At 42.6% G+C, this 24,625-nt stretch overlaps 1 protein-coding gene and 1 long non-coding RNA gene across 2 annotated transcripts in view; both read left to right on the top strand.

Annotated features, from left to right (window-relative positions):
* The first annotated feature begins 221 nt into the window (after positions 1 to 221).
* LOC135517446 (transcriptional regulator Myc) lies at positions 222 to 2,821 on the top strand. The gene is made up of 3 exons (XM_064941750.1): positions 222 to 519; positions 900 to 1,554; positions 1,883 to 2,821. The coding sequence occupies exons 2-3, from the start codon at positions 912 to 914 to the stop codon at positions 2,455 to 2,457; spliced, it is 1,218 nt and encodes a 405-aa protein (XP_064797822.1). The 5' UTR covers positions 222 to 519; positions 900 to 911; the 3' UTR covers positions 2,458 to 2,821.
* An 8,930-nt stretch (positions 2,822 to 11,751) lies between these two features.
* LOC135518554 (uncharacterized) overlaps positions 11,752 to 24,625 on the top strand; it is a 49,045-nt gene continuing 36,171 nt past the window's right edge. The window contains exon 1 of the long non-coding RNA XR_010452168.1: positions 11,752 to 11,891. This is a non-coding gene — a long non-coding RNA (uncharacterized LOC135518554). The remainder of the gene's footprint in view (positions 11,892 to 24,625) is intronic.

Genomic DNA, 24,625 nt, shown 5'->3' with positions numbered 1-24,625 from the left:
TAATGCACTTTTGAAACTCCTCCCACTTAATTCTCCTTCCGCAACAAATAGTTCCAGTTGAATGAGGATCTCCTGAAATAAATTCCGATGGCTGAATTATGTGAATTCGAACATATACTGAAGATTGTAACGATAATTATCATCGATAGTCAACACGGGACTCTTCATTATTTACTTAAAAATGCAATGGGTGTTTGGCGGGAAATTGTGGCGGAGGGATACGTCAAATGTAGAGCACAACAACCTTTTTATTGAACCCCGCGGAATACTCAGCTGTGATTCTCATGCAGCAATTGATAGGCAACGCATCTTTCTACATCGCGGACCAAGCATGAGCGCTTTATGAATGCTTCTCAGCCAGCAATCATTTTACTAGGAAAACAACATCTCACTGCCGCACACGCTGGCAGGGATTAACGTAACTATCTTGTTGGAATACTTCTTACAAGCTACTTTTTTCGCGTTTTCGACTTCGACATCTCGGAGTGAAGTACTCTCCACTTTGTTTTCAAAATTAAGGTAAGGAAGGTGTTGATGACATTGCATTCTCCGTGTAGTTGACGGTTGGCTAAGTAGACTTGCTTGGTATCTATCTTGGTAAAGATTTTGTGAACTTGTAAGATATGTTTGCATATGTCTTATATAATAAATGCACTTTACTAGCCTCTGTATTCTTGCGATGTCTACTCGGTTTAAATGTCCTGGGCGCCACACCGACTAACTACTTAGTACTTGTATCAGCTGCTGCTGTTTGGTTTTGCATGCTTGCTAGCTGTTTGACAGGGCTTTTATGAACTGTGGCATTTTATGTGCATGCACCAATATCCGTTTGCATGCAAGTTGATGCATTCGATTTTTTTTTAACCAACTAATTTACCTCAACCATCTTTTTCACTCAGAAAAGAGCCACCATGCCGCTGAATTCAAGTTTGGCGAGTAAAAACTACGACTACGACTATGATTCTATCCAGCCATATTTTTATGTTGACAACGAAGATGAGGATTTCTATCACCAGCAGCCAGGACAGCTTCAGCCACCGGCTCCAAGCGAGGATATCTGGAAGAAATTTGAGTTGCTCCCCACTCCTCCTCTCTCCCCGAGCCGACCATCACTGTCTAGTATTTTCCCATCGACTGCTGACCAACTAGAAATGGTGACCGAGTTTCTCGGGGACGACGTTGTAAACCAGAGTTTCATCTGCGATGCCGACTACTCCCAAACCTTCCTCAAGTCTATCATCATTCAGGACTGTATGTGGAGCGGCTTCTCTGCTACAGCCAAGTTGGAGAAAGTGGTGTCTGAACGACTCGCATCGCTCCAGGCTGCTAGGAAAGATTCAGCCGTTGGCGACAACGCAGAGTGTCTTACTCGGTTGAACGCAAACTACTTGCAGGATCCGAATACTTCCGCGTCAGAATGCATTGATCCATCAGTGGTCTTCCCCTACCCAATAACTGAGACTCCCAAACCAAGTAAGGTGGCACCACCCACGGATTTGGCATTGGACACCCCACCCAACAGTGGTAGCAGCAGCAGCAGTGGTAGTGACTCCGGTAAGCTGAATATCAGTGTTATAATTTCTTGCGATTTAGGATTTTTGACTTGACGGTTTTGTGTAATGGCAGTTTATATTTGAGCAAATTGCATTCTCTCTGCACATGTTAACGCTGATTTGACGCTGTCGAATATGCCTACAGACTAGTCTGAGGGGGAGGGTTTAAGGCTGCAATGTTGAGAAATCAGCTGATGTGGAAAGGGGGGTGGGGTGGAATGCAGTGATTTTTCTGACTAAGGCATGATGTGTTTGCAGCTGATTTGTGGTTGCTGTTTCTCCTCAAAAATAATCTAAATGCTGACTAGTTTTATTTAATATCATTGCAGAAGATGATGAGGAAGATGATGAGGACGAGGAGGAGATAGATGTCGTGACTGTGGAGAAGAGGCAAGCGGTGAAGCGGTGCGACCCCAGCATGTCAGAGACCAGACATCACAGTCCCCTTGTGCTGAAGAGGTGCCATGTCTCCACCCACCAGCACAACTACGCCGCCCACCCCTCCACACGGCACGAGCAGCCAGCTGTCAAAAGGCTGAGGCTGGAGAACAGCAGCAGCCGCGTCCTCAAGCAGATCAGCAGCAACCGCAAATGCTCAAGTCCCCGGACATCGGACACGGAGGACTACGACAAAAGAAGGACTCATAATGTACTGGAGCGCCAGCGGCGGAACGAGCTCAAGCTGAGCTTTTTCGCTCTACGGGATGAGATACCGGATGTGGCCAACAATGAGAAGGCAGCCAAAGTGGTCATCCTAAAGAAGGCTACTGAGTGCATTTACAGCATGCAGACAGATGAGCAGAGACTAGTCAACCTCAAAGAGCAACTAAGGAGGAAAAGTGAACATTTGAAACAGAAGCTGGCACAACTGCAGAACTCATGTTTGAGCTCAAAGCGCCATTGACTTATTGGGCTCTGCATTTTTATGCAAGTTAAGACTTGGTGTGTATAGTTGATATTGAAATGCGAAAGTATGTTTTTTTGGGGGGGGAGGGGGGTTGCTGTCTGATTTCAATGTTAAACTGACTCAATTGAAGTTATGGGCAGTAAAATATTTAAAGTTTATTTTTATTAATAAAATATAAAAAATAGGGCTACACATGTTGCATGCCCGATCTAAAATATGGATTTTATGTTTTGTATATAATTACTGACTATTTCTTGAAATGTATTTTTGGATCTCAATTGTCTAGAAGTTCTGACACTTGTTTTCACTGTATGGTTTTCCATATTATGTTCATTTGAAATATAAATGCATTTCTTTTTGATCATGCCTCGGTCTGTTTTACTTATGGAAACACTTGCATGAGCTGTTTGCATGAACACTTGACAGTATAAATACACTCATCTAAAATAGATGAACATATAAGGTGCTGATGGTAACAAATATATTTCACTCATGGGAAAGGGTGTCATAAAACAACTTAAAATGGACACAGGTTGCACCAATCTATTCTCTTTGAAGTCTTAAGTTATAAAAGACCAATGAAATTGGAATCACCTTTATTCGCCTACACGTGTCAGGAGTTTGACAAACTATTTCTATCTAGCGGTGACTAGCAAAACCGACTGACATTTTAAGGGTCACGGGTAAAATATATTTAGGGTGAATCCATTTCTTATTGAAGGTTTGGTGTTTTATGCCTCATTTCTATATTAGATGAGTGTAGGCCTCACAAGAATTAGTGATGTCTTAACCTGCATAGTCCAGATGGAAGAAAACCAAGGTAAGTTGAGAAAGGACCTGGACTGTCATGATTCTCCACCCTTTTAGAATTGTGCACTTGCACACTTCCTGTTATGGATTCAAACGCATAGGAATGTTGTAAGCCTTGGCGGGAGGGACTTTTCACCCATTTGTTAAATCCATGCAAGAAGTTGTGCAGAATTTGGATACAACCCTCTTAACTAAAGCCTTGAACCTGCTGACCTCTGAAGTTTACAAGATAAGTCTGAAATCATCTTCGACTAGTCTCTTGTGACCGAACATATGTTACCTGAGATTTTGTTCTGGGTAGCCAAAATAATCTTCCACACACCATTTTTCTTGCAGTCACTCACTGGTCTTGGTTGTTTCTTCCGTTTCGCGGAGCAGCGCAGAGCTGTTGGGATGCAGGACCTCCCGCCCTTACCTACCGTTGACCAATTATGTCTATGCTGAGCTATACGGAGTCCCACGCATTGTTTCAAAATTTGGGAGGTGATCGGAGATGCTGTACGGAGCCCAGTTTGGCCTCTTGTCTTTGGAGCCGTCGCAATTGCATCACACCCTCCATATGGAGATTCCATCCACATTTTTGGATTAAGCATACATTGACTTTTAGTGACATCCACAGCATTCTCTTAATTCTTGCAGGAATTTGTCTTCATTTTCCTTAGTTCTTTCATCACCAATGACCGTAATATGAGTTGTCATTCCTATATCCATTCCACTCCACTGGCCCTGTGTAACATATGGACACACCTGCATTTAAAATGTATTTAATTAAGGTTCTGTGTCACTGGCCTACACACAATACCCCATAAAGTCAAAGTGGAATTACGTTTTTAGAATTGTTTACAAATTAATTGAAAATGACAAGCTGAAATGTCTTGAGTCAGTAAGTTTTCAAACCCTTTGTTATGGCAAGCCTAAAAAAGATCAGGAGTAAAAATGTGCTTAATTAACATAAGTTGCTTGAACTCACTCTGTGTGCAATAATAGTGTTGAACATGATTTTTGAATGACTACAGTACCAGTCAAAAGTTTGGACACACCTACTCATTCTAGGGTTTTTCTTTATTTTTACTATTTTCTACATTGTAAAATAATAGCGAAGACATCAAAAACTATGAAATAACACATATGGAATCATCTAGTAACAAAAAAAGTGTTAAACAAATCAAAATATGTGTTATATTTTAGATTCTTCAAAGTAGACAACATTTTCCTTGATGACAGCTTTGCACACTTTTGGCATTCTCTCAACCAGCTTCATGAGGAATGGTTTTCAAACAGTCTGGAAGGAATTCCCACATATGCTGAGCACTTGTTTGCTCCTTTCCTCTACTCTGCTGACCAACTCATCCCAAACCTCCTTCTTGGTCAAATAGCCCTTACACAGCCTCAAGGTGTGTTTTGGGTAATTGTGCTGTTGAAAAAACAAATGATAGTCCCACTAAGCGCAAACACGATGGGATGGCGTATCGCTGCAGAATGCTGTGGTATCCATGCTGGTTAAGGGTGCATTGAATTCCAAATTGATCACAGACAGTGTCACGAGCAAAACACAATCACATCTCCTCCATGCTTCAAGGTGGGAACCATACATGCAGAGATCATCAGTTCACCTTCTCTGCATCTCACAAATCCTTCTGTTCACCTGATTTAGAATTCCTCACAATCAAATGTAGACCGCATTATCTACCAAGAGAATTCTCTTCGATTATAATCACAGCCGGATATATCCCCCCCCCCAAGCAGACACATCGATGGCTCTGAACGAACTTTATTTAACTCTTTGCAAACTGGAAACCATTTATCTGGAGGCTGCATTCATTGTTGCTGGGGATTTTAACAAGGCTAATCTGAAAACAAGACTCCCTAAATTTTATCAGCATATCGATTGCGCAACCAGGGGTGGAAAAACCTTGGATCACTGTTACTCTAACTTCCGCAACGCATATAAGGCCCTGCCCCGCCCCCCTTTCGGAAAAGCTGACCACGACTCCATTTTGCTGATACCTGCCTACAGACAAAAACTAAAACAAGAAGCTCCCACGCTGAGGTCTGTCCAACGCTGGTCCGACCAAGCTGACTCCACACTCCAAGACTGCTTCCATCACGTGGACTGGGACATGTTTCGTATTGCGTCAGATAACAACATTGACGAATACGCTGATTCGGTGTGCGAGTTCATTAGAACGTGCGTTGAAGATGTCGTTCCCATAGCAACGATTAAAATATTCCCTAACCAGAAACCGTGGATTGATGGCAGCATTTGCGTGAAACTGAAAGCGCGAACCACTGCTTTTAATCAGGGCAAGGTGTCTGGTAACATGACTGAATACAAACAGTGCAGCTATTCCCTCCGTAAGGCTATCAAACAAGCTAAGCGTCAGTATAGAGACAAAGTAGAATCTCAATTCAACAGCTCAGACACAAGAGGCATGTGGCAGGGTCTACAGTCAATCACGGACTACAGGAAGAAATCCAGCCCAGTCACAGACCAGGATGTCTTGCTCCCAGGCAGACTAAATAACTTTTTTGCCCGCTTTGAGGACAATACAGTGCCACTGACACGGCCTGCAACGGAAACATGCGGTCTCTACTTCACTGCAGCCGAGGTGAGTAAACATTTAAACGTGTTAACCCTCGCAAGGCTGCAGACCCAGACGGCATCCCCAGCCGCGCCCTCAGAGCATGCGCAGACCAGCTGGCTGGTGTGTTTACAGACATATTCAATCAATCCCTATACCAGTCTGCTGTTCCCACATGCTTCAAGAGGGCCACCATAGTTCCTGTTCCCAAGAAAGCTAAGGTAACTGAGCTAAACGACTACCGCCCCGTAGCACTCACTTCCGTCATCATGAAGTGCTTTGAGAGACTAGTCAAGGACCATATCACCTCCACCCTACCTGACACCCTAGACCCACTCCAATTTGCTTACCGCCCAAATAGGTCCACAGACGATGCAATCTCAACCACACTGCACACTGCCCTAACCCATCTGGACAAGAGGAATACCTATGTGAGAATGCTGTTCATCGACTACAGCTCGGCATTCAACACCATAGTACCCTCCAAGCTCGTCATCAAGCTCGAGACCCTGGGTCTCGACCCCGCCCTGTGAAACTGGGTACTGGACTTCCTGACGGGCCGCCCCCAGGTGGTGAGGGTAGGTAACAACATCTCCTCCCCGCTGATCCTCAACACTGGGGCCCCACAAGGGTGCGTTCTGAGCCCTCTCCTGTACTCCCTGTTCACCCACGACTGCGTGGCCACGCACGCCTCCAACTCAATCACCAAGTTTGCGGACGACACAACAGTGGTAGGCTTGATTACCAACAACGACGAGACGGCCTACAGGGAGGAGGTGAGGGCACTCGGAGTGTGGTGTCAGGAAAATAACCTCACACTCAATGTCAACAAAACTAAGGAGATGATTGTGGACTTCAGGAAACAGCAGAGGGAACACCCCCCTATCCACATCGATGGAACAGTAGTGGAGAGAGTAGCAAGTTTTAAATTCCTCGGCATACACATCACAGACAGACTGAATTGGTCCACTCACACAGACAGCATCGTGAAGAAGGCGCAGCAGCGCCTCTTCAACCTCAGGAGGCTGAAGAAATTCGGCTTGTCACCAAAAGCACTCACAAACTTCTACAGATGCACAATCGAGAGCATCCTGGTGGGCTGTATCACCGCCTGGTACGGCAACTGCTCCGCCCTCAACCGTAAGGCTCTCCAGAGGGTAGTGAGGTCTGCACAACGCATCAACGGGGGCAAACTACCTGCCCTCCAGGACACCTACACCACCCGATGTTACAGGAAGGCCATAAAGATCATCAAGGACATCAACCACCCGAGCCACTGCCTGTTCACCCCGCTATCATCCAGAAGGCGAGGTCAGTACAGGTGCATCAAAGCTGGGACCGAGAGACTGAAAAACAGCTTCTATCTCAAGGCCATCAGACTGTTAAACAGCCACCACTAACATTGAGTGGCTGCTGCCAACACACTGACACTGACTCAACTCCAGCCACTTTAATAATGGGAATTGATGGGAAATGATGTAAATATATCACTAGGCACTTTAAACAATGCTACCTTATATAATGTTACTTACCCTACATTATTCATCTCATATGCATACGTATATACTGTACTCTATATCATTGACTGCATCCTTATGTAATACATGTATCACTAGCCACTTTAACTATGCCACTTTGTTTACATACTCATCTCATATGTATATACTGTACTCGATACCATCTACTGTATCTTGCCTATGCTGCTCTGTACCATCACTCATTCATATATCCTTATGTACATATTATTTATCCCCTTACATTTTTACATTTACATTTAAGTCATTTAGCAGACGCTCTTATCCAGAGCGACTTACAAATTGGTGAATTCACCTTCTGACATCCAGTGGAACAGCCACTTTACAATAGTGCATCTAAATCATTTAAGGGGGGTGAGAAGGATTACTTATCCTATCCTAGGTATTCCTTGAAGAGGTGGGGTTTCAGGTGTCTCCGGAAGGTGGTGATTGACTCCGCTGTCCTGGCGTCGTGAGGGAGTTTGTTCCACCATTGGGGGCCAGAGCAGCGAACAGTTTTGACTGGGCTGAGCGGGAACTGTACTTCCTCAGTGGTAGGGAGGCGAGCAGGCCAGAGGTGGATGAACGCAGTGCCCTTGTTTGGGTGTAGGGCCTGATCGGAGCCTGGAGGTACTGCGGTGCCGTTCCCCTCACAGCTCCGTAGGCAAGCACCATGGTCTTGTAGCGGATGCGAGCTTCAACTGGAAGCCAGTGGAGAGAGCGGAGGAGCGGGGTGACGTGAGAGAACTTGGGAAGGTTGAACACCAGACGGGCTGCGGCGTTCTGGATGAGTTGTAGGGGTTTAATGGCACAGGCAGGGAGCCCAGCCAACAGCGAGTTGCAGTAATCCAGACGGGAGATGACAAGTGCCTGGATTAGGACCTGCGCCGCTTCCTGTGTGAGGCAGGGTCGTACTCTGCGGATGTTGTAGAGCATGAACCTACAGGAACGGGCCACCGCCTTGATGTTAGTTGAGAACGACAGGGTGTTGTCCAGGATCACGCCAAGGTTCTTAGCGCTCTGGGAGGAGGACACAATGGAGTTGTCAACCGTGATGGCGAGATCATGGAACGGGCAGTCCTTCCCCGGGAGGAAGAGCAGCTCCGTCTTGCCGAGGTTCAGCTTGAGGTGGTGATCCGTCATCCACACTGATATGTCTGCCAGACATGCAGAGATGCGATTCGCCACCTGGTCATCAGAAGGGGAAAGGAGAAGATTAATTGTGTGTCGTCTGCATAGCAATGATAGGAGAGACCATGTGAGGTTATGACAGAGCCAAGTGACTTGGTGTATAGCGAGAATAGGAGAGGGCCTAGAACAGAGCCCTGGGGGACACCAGTGGTGAGAGCGCGTGGCGAGGAGACAGATTCTCGCCACGCCACCTGGTAGGAGCGACCTGTCAGGTAGGACGCAATCCAAGCGTGGGCCGCGCCGGAGATGCCAAACTCGGAGAGGGTGGAGAGGAGGATCTGATGGTTCACAGTATCGAAGGCAGCCGATAGGTCTAGAAGGATGAGAGCAGAGGAGAGAGAGTTAGCTTTAGCACACTTTGTATGACAGTAGTTTAGGAATTGTTAGTTAGATTACTTGTTGGTTATTACTGCATTGTCGGAACTAGAAGCACAAGCATTTCGCTACACTCGCATTAACATCTGCTAACCATGTGTATGTGACAAATAAAATTTGATTTGATTTGATTTGACACGGGGGTTGGAACCTGAAATATCACATTTGGACTCATCAGATCAAAGGAGATTTCTACTGGTCTAATATCCATTCCTCTTGTTTCTTGGCCCAAGCAAGTCTCTTCTTCTTATTGGTGTTCTTTAGTAGTGGTTTCTTTGCAGCATTTTGACCATGAAGGCCTGATTCACACAGTCTCCTCTGAACAGTTGATGTTGAGATGTATCTGTTACTTGAACTCTGTGAAGCATTTATTTGGGCTGCAATTTCTGAGGCTTGTAACAATAATGAACTTATCCTCTGCAGCAGAGGTAACTCTGGGTCTTCCTTTCCTGTGGCGGTCCCCATGAGAGCCAGTTTCACCATAGCACTTGATGGTTTTTGCGACTGCACTTGAAGAAGTTCTTGAAATTTCCCAGATTGACTGGCCTTCATGTCTTGAAGTAATGATGGACTGTCATTTCTCTTTGCTTATTTGAGTTGTTCTTGCCATAATATGGACTTTGTATTTTACAAAATAGGGCTATCTTCTGTATACCACACCTACCTTGACACAACACAACTGATAGGTGCAAACACATTAAGAAGGAAAGAAATTCCACAAATTAACTTTAACAATGCACACATGTTAATTGAAAGGCATTTAAGGTGACTACCTCATGAAGCTGGTTGAGAGAATGCCAAGAGTGTGCATTGTGTGCATCAAGGCAAAGGGTGGCTACTTTGAAGAATCTCAAATATAAAATATATTTTGATTTGTTTAATACTTTTTTGGTTACATGATTCCATATGTGTTATTTCATAGTTTTTGATGTCTTTACTATTATTCTACAATGTAGAAAATAGTCATATTAAGAAAAACCCTTGAATGAGTAGGTGTGTCCAAACTTTTGACTGGTACTGTACTTCATCTCTGCTACCCCACACACAATTATCTGTAAGGTCCCTCAGTTGAGAAATGAATTTCAAATACAGATTCAACCACAAAGACCAGGGAGATTTTCCAATGCCTTGCAAAGAAGGGCACCTATTGGTAGATGGCTCAAAATTGTAAAAAGCATTGAAATAAAACATTGAATATCAATTTCAGCATGAAGTTATTAATTACACTTTGGATGCTGTATCAATACACCCAGTCACTACAAAGATACAGGTGTCCTTCCTAACTAAATTGCCAGAGAGGAAGGAAACCGCACAGGGATTTCACCATGAGGCCAGTGGGGACTTTAAAACAGTTACAGAGTTTAATGGCTGATATTGGAGAAAACTGACGATGGATCAACAACCTTATAGTTACTCCACAATACTAACCTAATTGACAGAGTGAACAGGAAGGAAGCCTGCACAAACATATACCTAAACATGCATCCTTTTTGCAATAAGGCACTAGAGTAAAACTGCAAAGAAATGTGGCAAAGAAATTTAATTTATGTCCTTAATACAAAGCGTATTAAGAGAACCACTCTTCATATTTTCTAGCATGGTGGTAACTGCATCATGTTATGGGTATGCTTTTAATTGGCAAGAACTAGGGAGTTTTTTGGGGATAAAAAGAAACGGAATAGAGCTAATCACAGGCAAAATCCTAGAGGAAAAGCTGGTTCAGTCTGCTTTCCAATAGGCCAATTCACCTTTCAGCAGGACAATAATAATCACAAGGCCAAATATACACTGTAGTTACTTACCAAGACGACATTGAATGTTCCTGAGTGGCTTAATTACTGTTTTGACTTGCATCGGCTTGAAAATCTATGGCAAGACATGAAAATGGCTGTCGAGCAATGATCAACAACCAACTTGACAGAGCTTGAAGAATTTTAAAAAATGGATAATGTGAAAATATTGTACAATCCAGGTGTGTAAAAGCTCTTAGACACTTACCCAGAAAGACGCACAACTGTAATCGCTGCCAAAGGAAATTCTAACATGTTTTGACTCAGGGGTGTGAATAATTATGTAAATTAGATATATTTCCCCAACTGGCAGCCCGCGGGACGAATTTGGCCCACAGGTGGTTTTATTTGACCCCTCAAGTTTTCTGAGCATTTTCATTGTTGGACATAAAAGACTGTTAAAAACACCAGAAATTGAGCTCCAAGTGGTTTTAATTTGGAAATATTTTCCCACTTATTCCCACGCATAATAGACAGACACGTGATTGAATACAGATATAAGAAAGGTTTGAAATAATGATGTTTTAGCCAAATATTATATCTGTGTGGGCTTCTTGCGGACAATTTGCAGTCTACAAATTATTTGTAATTATGCCCTGGCCTGTGGCTAAATCTAGTAGATGATCCCTGAGCTATACCTTCCCTGTATGGGTTGAGTGCCCTATATTGCAGTGCAGGCTGTTGCATAAAACTGTTGCCTTTTCATCAGGTTGTAATGGAGAAGCCCACCTGCCACTCCCAATAATACTCATTTTAATAAATAGACAAGACACATGACAAGTGCTGAATGGTACATCCACATTACCATCAAGCTGCAAGTATTGGCAGTATGTGGTGGCTATTTATTATTGCATGCATTTGCAGAAATATGAATTACACCGACAGCATCTGCCTTATTTATAGCACGAGCCCAATAAATCATGCGTGCTGCACGTCGATACGCCGATGTGGACGTGATATTATCATCATCTCTAGACTTTGCAGCTCCTATGTGGCTCGAGCTGACTTATCGTGACGTCACCCACTGTATCTGACTGTATGCAGCCCTTCATGGAGCGCGTGGCTGCGAGCACATGGAAAGGAGGTCGAGATTTGTGCTTGAAAGACACGCACCTATTCATCCGAAATGGAATATAAATAATAATGCGCAAAATAGAGTCAGAGAACGGGTAAGAGCTCTCTCTATACTATCCATATCGGGTATACATCGCTTTATGTCGATGTATGTGTTAATGTTCAATCAAAATCCTTTCAGTGCATAGCATTCTAATAATGTAATCTAACTGCGGTAATGTTTTTATTCAAATGGAACCTGTAATATTTTTTTTCCATGTTAAAAGTTATTTTGTATTTGGTGAGCTTCCAGATGATAATTTAATGTTTTTTTTCAACATGTTACCACATTTTTGTATCACTTATCATGGGCTGGATGTTTATTTCGTCCAAGATCAAATGGCTCATCTATATAATATTGTTGTCCACAGAACTGTTTCATCTCATTTGATCCCATTTATAAATATAGTATTATGTTGGAAGATTTTCTTGCAAATACTCTACTGTTGAAAGCTTTTCTTGCAAATAACCTACTATAAATGCTTTGTAAGATACACTGGATTTTTTGCAATGTTGTTGTTGATGATAATGTTATTATGTTTAATATTTACTATATTCTATTTGTTTTATAATAATTTCCTAACATCAAAAACCTCCTCCACAAGCCCAACATTCATTAATGCATGAATACATTTAACTCATTTCCTTTTGCTATATGCCATGTTTATCATATTTGTGAATGATGATGCACTCAGTTGCATTGTTTCACTTCTAGTTGTGTCCTATTTATGTTGCAAAACAACAAATTCCAGAGGGTAGGCAGCCATATTGGATGTGATACTTTATACTGTAGCCTATAAGAGCAATCCATTGTCTGCCTCTGATATCAACAGAGAAATAAACAAAGGGGGACTATGTCCTATTATAGCAATATATATATATATTTCACCTTTATTTAACCAGGTAGGCAAGTTGAGAACAAGTTCTCATTTACAATTATGACCTGGCAATATGTATGTATGTATATGCAATATATTATATTCAGCACATCATTTTTTAAATTAAAAGATTTAATGGTGTAGCCGTTTATAGTCCTATTATAGTACTAGGCCATCAAGGACATGTGCAGCGTTTCGATTCTAGATTGACGTAATTATACACCACATCACATTTTCCTGAGCATTCTTGCTGATATTCATCCAGCCCTGGCTGCACATTTAACAAGGACGTCGATATGATCGTTGATATGATTCAGATGCACACACCTTCCTTTGAGCACTTTGTGATAGACGCACATGGCTCCGTCGGCACGTGTGTGTGTGTGTGTGTGTGTGTGTGTGTGTGTGTGTGTGTGTGTGTGTGTGTGTGTGTGTGTGTGTGTGTGTGTGTGTGTGTGTGTGTACACTAGTTTACAGAATACAAGGTCATTGTCCGTCCCCCCCGTGGTCAGGTTTCATAGGCGCAAAGACACTGGAGGGTCATGTGTCATACTTCTGGGATATTGGCACCCATACAAGTCAATGGTCAGTACGTTTGTTGTCACTTTATGGTATGTTTGTGCTGGTTTGCATGGTAACAAGATAACACACCGTCCCTTTCTGGAAAACAGATCCAGAATCATCCAGGTAGCGGTGCTCATTTGGCTTTTAGTCTGTGATGGTCTGTCACTTACGATGAGGGCCTTGCCTCCCGGTAATATGACTGAAGACAGAAAACCTTGTGGCTTTCTCTGGGAATGAGCCAATAGGCATACTGAGCTATAGACACACTGGGGGATATCAATTATTAGAGGATTGTGGTGTTCATATTCCTCTTGCAAATAGCCTGTTACTTCTGCTTTTCTCTTGCGCACAGATCAGCAGGTCCACTCCCTCTGATACACATGTTCATTATAGGGGATGACAGGAAAATAAACGCATTGGTCCCCTTTAAACCCTCAGAGCCAATTAAACAGCATTTACATGTAATCAGTGCATAATGTTTTTGTTTTAGTTTGCATCCGATAAGGCACCCTATTCCCTATACAGTCAACTACTTTTGACAAGGGCCCTATAGCCCTGGTCAAAAGTAGTGCAATATATGAAATAGGAGAGCACGGCCTTCGAATATGATAGGTGAAGATATAGGTAAGAGTAGATTGCACAGCACAGAATGAGTTGTTATGAAAGAGTCTGGTGTGAAGCCAATGCACTACCTCACTATGTGCAAGCAGACAGCACATGTTGGGAGGCAGGACTACATGGGGGACTATCTGACATTATGTAATTCAGCCTGTAAGAATGTGTTTTTTCAGCAGAGAGGAGCTGGAGTAGATTAAGCACACAGCTAGTCCTCCCCTACAGTGGGCTGGCTATGTGAAGAGCAGCCAACCCTACGCCCCGCTTTACAATAGCGTCACTTTCTGATGACATCATCACTTTTCTACTCGGGTCCACTTATGTGTAGCTCTCTCTCTCTCTCTCTCTCTCTCTCTCTCTCTCTCTCTTTCTCATTCACTCTCTGTCTCTCTCTCTCACTCGTTCTCCCTCTCTCAACCCCTCCCTCCCTTGCGCTCTCATTCTCTCTATCCATTAGACGGCAGCCTGTCTGTGTTTTCTTTGGCAGCCGGGACCTGGGTCTGCCTGCCAAGTGCTTCCCTGCACAATGTTTTCAGTGTGAGAGATGGGTTATGAGAGGCACAGTAAGAAATAAAGTTGTGGAACCCAAAAAGGGTAGTTAGTTGCCCTGTTCAGTATTCAGCACAACATGTAAAGCAGAAAGCACCAAACTTTAGAAGTGATATGGATGTGGTTACCGTCTGATAAGGGGTTTCCCTAAATCTCCACCCTGCCATCCTCCAGTAAACAGCTAATCAGAAATGAATGTTGTGATTATTCAGCATATTGTTTTCACCACAAAATGTACTATGTGAATGTTATTCATGTATTGCATTTGTTTATTTGGGGGACCGTTTTTATGAGATAGAGGTCAATCTCTTCAATCACAGGTAATGTGACCATGGCAGATGCCATCTGCAATATAATTCAATCCTATTTGCAGTTTGAAATCAAATGAAAAACACACACTCACGTCAAAGAGGTTTTGGTTCACTGTGACTTGGCCTCTAATTTGTTGAATTTCCGTGTTTTCTTAGGCTCAAACGAGGGAGTTTTTCATAGTAAAACGCCTCCAGAGAGTTCCCTGAGTTCCTTGGAATGATTAAAAACATAGAGCAGAGCTGTGGGGTGGTCACAGGCCTGTCTGTTATGTAATGCTACTTCCCCTGCTGAATGAAGTCACTGGCTAGGTTCAGGCACGTTGAAGGAATATTTAACCATAGAATTAGGAATGAGATAGGATCTCTATGTATTTAACTGAATAGGGGAGGGAGAAGGAGAAGTTGGAAATGCAGAAGTGATACAACATGAATGTGATACACTGGCCCCACAAAAACATTTCCATACAAAATGGTGTGCTACAGCACAACCTTGGAGATGAGATCACATTTTACATTTACTTTTGAATCATTTAGCTAGTAGACTATTAGGACTATATATTAGCACACTCTTATCCAGAGCATCTCACAGTCGATGCATTCAACCAAGTAAATCACCCTACTTATAGGCTTAACTAAATACAGGAAGTGAAATGTCTCTTTCTCTTTATAGGCAAGATTTAGTAAGACGCAATAGTCTAGCGTTTATATAGTTGAAGCAGAATGCTGCCTACAGTATGGCAACATGGAGGTACCAGACAACTTTTTTGTCGCCTCGCTCGCGGAGTGGTTGGATTCAGAAAAAGGGCCACAGTGACCTCATAGAAAGTCTGCCTGAAAAGCCTTTTGTCACACCCTGACATTTCAGGCCCCGTTGGTCAATCCATGTTCAGATGGAAAGCAGATAAAAAGCTGCTGAATGGCTGGAATCTGTAGAACCTTTTTGTATTTGGATGTGCTGGGTGTCAATGCAGAGAGGGCAGAATGGAGAGAGCATTGTCATGTGTTTTATTCCAATGATGCCTATCATGCTGTGTTGGCTGGATTAGAACTAATTCTCCTCTGAGATTTTCCTCTCTGCCATAGATGCATATTGCGCACAGCCTTATTTGTGCTGGGGTTTGTGAGTCAAAAGAGCACTGTGTTGAGTTTAAAGGGATAGACAGGGCCAGGAGAGGAGGGAGGGAGAGAGTGAGTGAGAAGAATGTCAGTGGTAGTGCTGAGCGATTATTGATTTTTGAGGTCGGTTTGATTATTTAAAAAGATATCACGGTTTTTTGATTTCAGTTTTGATATTTTTTTTCAACATTAAATGCATTCTGAAATATTTACATTAAAATTATTAGAGCTTTTTAATGGTTATTCCAAAGACAACAATTGTGAACATTCAATTGCCAAAACATTTAAAATATTCCATTGTCTCAGTTGTGTGTATTACTTTGAATTTGTAATATTTCACTCCTTAAAGTCATCATCTCATCCCTGCTCAGGCAGTGCCAGCCAGACCACCATCTAACGTTATCTCTGTTCTCTCCATACCGTACTGTCTTTAGTCCTCCTATTTAGCTAGGCTAGCCTGCCTAAGTATTCTGCAGAGCTGTCTGACAATCATTTTACGAGTTTTCAAAGTAGATACTTTCACGAACTGTCTCTGTCCGCTCTCTCGTTGTTGTGTTGTGTACATTCCTCTCTCATGTGGCGGCGTATGCAGTCTGTGTGTATCCAACCTAACGTAGCAGGCGTAAAAGTGGATCCATCTCTGTCAGAGCTGGAAAAGAACAGGATTATGGTCATTGTAGTTAATTACCACGTTTCTGCACTGAACTAGGTTGAATATTTGAATAATAAAAACTACAACTCCATTCAGCACAGTGTCCCATATTGTTATCATGTTGTATTTTTGGTCTCATCTCCTTCGCTCCACTGTGTGCACCTTCCCATTTACACTAGAGATCTGTATATAATGACAAGATGTACGTCTCCGCCCTAACAATGGGAGTCGTGGTCCCGAAGGTGGGGGGCAGGTGACAATCTTAGGTCCAAAATAAGCCCATAGAAAAGCATTGGCCTTATTTTAGACAGATTTTAGCAGTGAAACCACTTTCTTCGCCTCTTCCTCTATGGTTTACACACACACCAAGCTCCTCCCCCTGCCTCTCACGCCAACAAAGTTGCGAGATCACAACTTCCTCTCTGTTTTCGTATGTCCCCAGGGAGTCACGCACACGCACACACACACACACACACGAAACAAACATGGAATTACAGAGAGAAAGCAAGGACCTTAGCTGGCAGGCAAGCAGAGAAAAGCGGCTAACATCAGAAGTGTGATCTTTGCTCTACTTCCCAGGTTCTGCAGACGTGATGAGTCATGTTCTAAACAATGTGTTTGATTTTGCTGTCAGTTTACCTCCAGCTACAAGAGAAAGCAGCACAGTGATTCACACTGTTTGACTGACCCACATACAGCAATACATGTGCTGCTGCTGCCACTATTAGACTAAGGAGCTGATCCATGAAAATAAATATAGTTCTCCAGCTCTAATGAATTGCAGTACAACCAATGATGTTAAAACACAACCAGCAACGTTTAAACACAGTCAATGACGTTTGCACCGATGCAGGACTTGGGAGGGTTAACACAAAGCATAGGTCTATTTTATTTGCCAAAAAATAAGATGAGAGAAATCTTTCTAACATAAGATAGAAATGTATCCCACCATTTCCAGCTTCAACCCAGCTAACAATTCTAGGGAGAGAGAATGTTTTTGTAATGTTACACGTAATATTCCCTTGATGTTTGAATGTCCAGTTTTCCATTATTCAGGGGAACATTCTATGTATGTTAGCAAAAACCTCCTGAGAATGTATTGCATGTTTTGGCATTAGAGTTAGGAGAACATTACCTCAATGTCAAACAGAACTAACCCAGAACGTGATTACCATGTTCTCAGAATATCCAAAATAAGTAGGTTCTAGACACATTTCATGGGACGCTACAAGAACATTCATGTGTCCGGTTTTCTGAGGGTTAGTAGAATATTCCATTAACCTTTTCACGCGTGAGTTCCAAATATCTCTAACCTTCGCCCCTGTTTTTTCACTGTTTCAAAATGTGATTGTTACGCAACAGGATAGTTACCCACGCTGCCCTCAAACCAAGGCACACTGCCTGCTAATTATCAATAGTCCATGTTTCAACTTGTCAATTTCAAATTATTTTCCAACAAGTTTTATTTTCTAACAACAGTTTGAATTGAGGTGTGTTCCACCTCCTCGTTAATTCGCATACGTAGTAGCCCATTTCACTCTTGAGGACAATTTATGTTTGAGGTTTTACTGAGCGGACAAACTTCTCTCTTCAAGTGAGCCCAAGCACTACCCTAGTGTTTTCCCAGATCAAGTATGAAGACATTGAGCATCTCTAGTCAGAACAGGCCCTGCACAAACGTTTTTCCGCAGCACATTTTCTGGCTGGCGCCCGCATTGCCTTCATTGTTGTTTGTCTTACAAATTGGACTTTGGACATGTGTGCATTCCTATCAAAGTAAGTGGCTTATTTTCTGTATATTGTTCTGTCGTGTCATGTTTTCAAGTACTGGTGACAAATGATGCATTCCGATTCTTGCATAGATTGATATGGACACTGTTTATGATCAGCTAATGCTAAGCTATTTTCCGGCTATGTGTGGCACCACGTTTGTTGACATCATACAATGCATTCTGTTTGTCACGTAAGCATCTGTCAGACCAAAGATGTTATAACAAGGGATAGTTCACTCGACTAACTTATGGTGCTTTCAAGACAACTGTGAACTCTGAAAACCACTGCTTAAAATCATGACGTCAGTGATCTTCAGGTCGGAAAGTCGGAGCGCTAGAAAGAGGCCTGAGTTCCCGAATTGGAATTCAGAGTTGGATGACCGTTAAAATCGTTTCTCCCGAATTCCCAGTTGTCTTGAACGTGGCATCAGATTGTAACTTTAGTACCTCAGGGTTTCCAGCTCAGACCCCCCTTTCCAGGGGGTTTATTTGTTTTTAATGTATAACCTTCTCTTGTGTTTGCCCCCATTTATTGTTAAATCCCCCATTATAGTAGTATTTCCTGCATCATATCCCCCCACCATACCTTCCCCCATATTTTTCAGGCAATGAGCGCAGCCATCATTGACTTTGTTTATTTGCGTCTTATGATGGCATTCTGGATTTGGGATATTTCGCTTGTCAAACGTAGACAAACATTGCTGCCATTATAAAGAATGTAGCTGCTTTTAGCTTAGCTGACACACATTTATTTTCTAAACAACATTACATTAGTCTCTTGTGCTCACCAGAGATGTGGTACATTGTAAACTAGTCTAGCTGTTAGGTCGCTAACTTGTGTTTTCCTTAGTTTTTTGTCAGCGCAACCTGTTATTTAGACTGGTTTATGGAATGAGTTTGGCTGTGGATGTGTTCCGTGTGATGCTTCGATGATGAAATTCACATTTATCTTTTACAAAAGAAGGTCAAATTGAGGAATAAAGTTTAAGACCTTCATTTTCCATTAGTACCAAAAAATATTTCGATGCTTTTTAGACAACAATGATGTTTAGACACGTTTGTTGCGTCATACGCTCTGTTGCTACTGTTCCAATCACGTATTTGAGATTGTACACTGCAGGGACCACTCAACAATGATCACAAATACGTGATTGTACGCGTCAAAGGGTTAACATTACACCAAACATACACAGAGCATGGTTGCCATGTTCTCAGAATAAGATATTATGTTCAAGACACGTTTCATGGGACGTTGCACGAACATTGTGTCCAGTTTTCTGAGGGTTAGTAGAATATTCCATCAACGTCCCACCGAATATGTACACTGAAAAAAGGGTTACATCAAATCAATGATGAGAGTATAATCAGGTTAACTGATATTTGACATGGACATGGTGGCGTAGATCGGACTACTGCGAAGATCAGACTACCATGAACCAAGTGGTTGTGATTTCAAATCCCAGGTGAGGACATGTTGAACAATAATTACTATATACGTGCACAATGTAATCATGTACTGTATGTCAAAGTGTGTCAAATATGTAAGTTAATTGGCTCGACAACAGTAACAAGGCATGATGTGTAATAATGTTTCTTTGGGACTGTCAGGTGACGTCCTAACAACTGATACACAGAAATGTTCTTGCAACGTTCCCATGAAATGTGTCTAGAACATTAATATCTTGAGTTCTTGAGAACATGGTAACCTCGTTTTGGTAAGTTCTATTTGACATTAAGGGAATGGTCTCTTGGAAAGTGTCCTTGCATATCACTGGAACATTCCTATGAAAACCTTAGATAATGACCGAATAAGACACTTAATAGAATGTTCTCTAAAGTTATGGGAATTTTTGTTGTTAGCTGGGAACTTATCTTAATTTACCTAAGAGGTGATTAATAAATGTAATAGACTTCAAAAAAGGTGTCATTAACTAATTATGAACCATTTAGTGCTAATGGCTGTTATTTTAACCGCCTTTTCCATCTAACACATGCTGTTGGAAATGAAAACCAAACCTATCAGCAAGACAGTCTGACAGCCTAGGGATCACGTGTGCTGCCTAGTGAGGGCCGCACTATCCCTAGGTACAGATCTAGGATCAGCTTCCCCTCACCAATCCTAACCTTAACCATTTGTGGGGAAAATGCCAAACTTACCCAAGATCAGCATCTAGGGGCAACTTCCGCCTTACTCCATGTGGAGCCAGTTCACTGTGCATTTTAATGAGAGTTTAAACAACATGAATGAAATATTAATGACTACCTTTCCGGATCTGCGCCAACTCTCTCCATCACCTGCTGATCAGGGGTCTTCGGTCTGTCACAGGATTAATTAGCCTGATTGACAGACATTGCAGTAGGTTATTGCACGCACAGAAGGTAAATGCACACACACAGACACTGACTCACACACACACACACACACGTTTGTTTTACAATCTTTGTCTGGACCAAAAAATGTACTCCCATTCAAAATCCTACTTTCCCTAACCCCTAACCCTGTTCTGTTCACCATCTGCCCTTGCCTGTCTCCAATTGTCGGGTACAGGTACCTCCACCACACTCACTCCTCTCTGCCGAGCTATCGCTCGCCTCCAGCACACACGCACTGTTGGGGCGAGTGACTCTGAACTTACATAGGCTAGCCCCAAGTCATTATAGATATTTTTTTTCTTGTGCATTTTGCCTCATGACTCCTGCATACTTTGTTGACTACAAACTTTCTTTACCCAACCGCGGGACAGACTATGTTTGTTCCCACATTCGGGACTCTGACTCTCTATTGATTACACAAACTTTTGGCCTACCGTCCTATTCTAACCACCTCTCGCCAGCTTTGTATTCGTGTTACATGATGAAATTGCTGTACAATATGATCTTGTTGCCATCTAATGCACATTCAGATGTCATAAATAACACTGCAGAGCCCTCCCTGTCCTCTGCCATGCCCTGATTGTATTACTGTTGATGATCTGGAAATGTGCATGTACACCCTGGCCTATCTACTGTTGCTAGCCCCAATTCTGACGTTGATATCTGCTTCACTGATTTCTGCTCTCGTAAAAGCCTGGGGTTTCTGCACTTAAACACTAGAAGCTTATTACCTAAAATGGATTGAAAGTGTGGGTTCACAGCTCCAATCCAGATGTGTTGGTCATTACTGAGACGTAGATAAAGAAGAGTGTTTTGAACACTGATGTTAACATTTCTGGTTATAACTTTTTTTGGTAAGACAGATCTTCCAAATGTGGGGTAGAGGCAATCTTTACCAAGGATCACCTTCAGTGCTCGGTTGTCTCCACCAAGTCTGTCCCCAAACAATTTGATTTGCTGGTTTTAAGCATTACACTTTCAAATAGCTCTTTGTTGACTGTTGATGGGTGCTATTGTCCCCAATCAGCACCGGCATGTACCCTACCTGCCCTAAGCTCTCTCCTAGCCCCTTATACTAAGTCTGAATTTGTCATGCTAGGTGACCTAAACTGGGACATGCTTAAACTGGGACATGCTTAAACCACCTGACCAAGTCCTAAAGCAATGGGACTCCCTAAATCTTTCTCAGTTTATTACCAATCCCACAAGGTATGACTCCGAACACCCAGAAAAGGCTAGTGATAGGTATCACTCCGGTGTTTTCTGTAATGACCTTAGTGATCACTGTTTTTACAGCCTATGTTCGTAATGACTGCTCAGTGAAACGACCTGTCCTGATTTGTCATAGACACTTGCTAAAAAACTTTAATGAGCAAGCCTTCCTTTATGAACTGGCCTCTGTAAAATGGTATAGAATCAGCTTGATCCCCTCTGTCGAAGACGCTTGTGCCTTCTTTTTTGATATTTTCAGTGGTATTGTTAACAAACACGCCCCTATAAAGAAAATGAGAATTAAAAACAGGGTCAGCCCCTGGTTCGACTGTGATCTTGCAGAGATTCTCCACCTCAAGAATTGGCAAAAGGCTCGGCACACGCATACTCAGGCTGACATGCGTCTCGTTCAGGCAAATGAGAAATAAGTGCACTCTGACTATCCGGAAGGCCAAAGTTAGTTACTTTAAGGAGCAGTTCTCTCTCTGTGGGTCTAACCCCAAGAAGTTCTGGAAAACGGTTAAAGACCTGGAGAATAAACCCTCCTCCTCACAGCTGCCCGTGTCCCTTAATGTTAATGATGTGGTTGTTACTGACAAGAAGCACATGGCTGAGCTTTTTAATCACCACTTCATTAAGTCAGTATTCCTATTTGACTCAGGCATGCCTCCTTGCCCGTCCAACATTTCCTCACCTCCCACCCCTTCTAATACAACTATCCCCGATGCTACTCCCTCTTTTTCCCCTGCCCCGCTACAAAGTTTCTCTCTGCAGGCAGTCACTGAGTCAGATGGTTTAGACCCTTTCTTCTTTAAGATTGCTGCCCCTATCATCGCCAAACCTATCTCCGACCTTTTCAACCTGTCTCTCCTTTCTGGGGAGATTCCCATTGCTTGGAAGTCAGCCACGGCTCGTCCTTTATTTAAACGGCGAGATCAAGCGGATCCTAACTGTTATAGGCCTATTTCTATTTTGCCCTGTTTATCATAAGTGTTGGAATTACTTGTTAATAATCAACTGACTGTCTTTCTTGATGTCTATAGTATTCTCTCTGGTATGCAATCCGGTTTCCTCTCAGGTTATGGATGTGTCACTGCAACCTTAAAGGTCCTCAATGATGTCACCATTGACCTTGAGTAATGTTGTGCTGCTATATTTATTGACTTGTCCAAAGCTTTTGATACGGTAGATCATTTCATTCTTGTGGGCCGGCTAAGGAGTATTGGTGTCTCTGAGGGGTCTTTGGCCTGGTTTGCTAACTACCTCTCTCAAAGAGTGCAGTGTATAAAGTCAGAACATCTGCTGTCTCAGCCACTGCCTGTCACCAAGAGAGTACCCCAAGGCTCGATTCTAGGCCCCACGCTCTTCTCAATTTACATCAACAACATAGCTCAGGCAGTAGGAAGCTCTCTCATCCATTTATATGCAGATGATACAGTCTTATACTCAGCTGGCCCCTCCCCGAATTTTGTGTTAGATGCTCAATAACAAAGCTTTCTTAGTGTCCAACAAGTTTTCTCTACCCTTAACCTTGTTCTGAACACCTCCAAAACAAAGGTCATGTGGTTTGGTAAGAAGAATGCCCATCTCCCCAAAGGTGTGATTACTACATCTGAGGGTGTAGAGCTTGAGGTAGTCACATCATACAAGTACTTGGGAATATGGCTAGATAGTACACTGTCCTTCGCTCAGCAAATATCAAAGCTGCAGGCTAAAGTTAAATCTAGACTTGGTTCTCTCGTGCAGATAGATGTTCTTTACCATTTGGCCATCAGATTTGCCACCAATGCTCCTTATAGGACACATCACTGCACTCTATACTCCTCTGTAAACTGGTCATCTCTGTGTACCCGTCGCAAGACCCACTGGTTGATGCTTATTTTTAAAAGCCCCCCTATCTGAGATATCTACTGCAGCCCTCATCCTCCACATTCTGCCAGTCACATTCTGTTAAAGGTCCCCAAAGCACACACATCCCTGGGTCGCTCCTCTTTTCAGTTTGCTGCAGCTAGCAACTGGAACAAGCTGCAACAAACACTCAAACTGGATATTTTTTATCTCAATCTCTTCATTAAAAGACTTAATCATGGACACTCTTACTGACAGTTGTGGCTGCTTTGGGTGATGTATTGTTGTCTCTACCTTCTTGCCCTTTATGCTGTTGTATGTTTGTACCATGTTTTGTGTTGCTACCATGTTGTTGTCATGTTGTGTTGCTACCATTCTGTGTTGTAATGTGTTGCTGCCTTGCTATGTTGTTGTCTTAGGTCTCTTTTTATGTAGTGTTGTCTCTCTTGTTGTGATGTGTGTGTTTTGTCCTATATTTATATATATATATTTATTTATTTTTAACCCAGCCCCCATCCACGCAGGAGGCATTTTGCCTTTGGGTAGGCCGTCATTGTAAATAAGAATTTGTTCTTAGCTGACTTGCGTAGTTAAATAAAGGTTAAATAAATAAATTAAATAAATAAATAAATAAAAACAAATCTTAATCCCAAACCCTAACCTAGCCATCTTCAGATCTCCTTAGAGATTGTCATGCTGTAGTGGTCTACTCAGTGGATGAATAGAATTCATACAGGGAGGAATCTAATTTTAGATACGGGAGTGTATCTTGAATTGTCACTCAAATCTCTCTTTGATAACAATGCATGTTTCATGTAAAACTTGGAGTTAGAGTTTCCATTCAGCCAGCCAGGTGGAAATATCTTTCTTTAGTTCCTCTGTTCTCACTGCCTGGCACAG

Source organism: Oncorhynchus masou, chromosome 28 (assembly GCF_036934945.1).
Source record: "Oncorhynchus masou masou isolate Uvic2021 chromosome 28, UVic_Omas_1.1, whole genome shotgun sequence".
Lineage (NCBI taxonomy): Eukaryota > Metazoa > Chordata > Actinopteri > Salmoniformes > Salmonidae > Oncorhynchus > Oncorhynchus masou.
The sequence above is the reverse complement of the archived record's forward strand: the minus strand, read 5'-3'. Positions and strand labels throughout refer to the sequence as shown.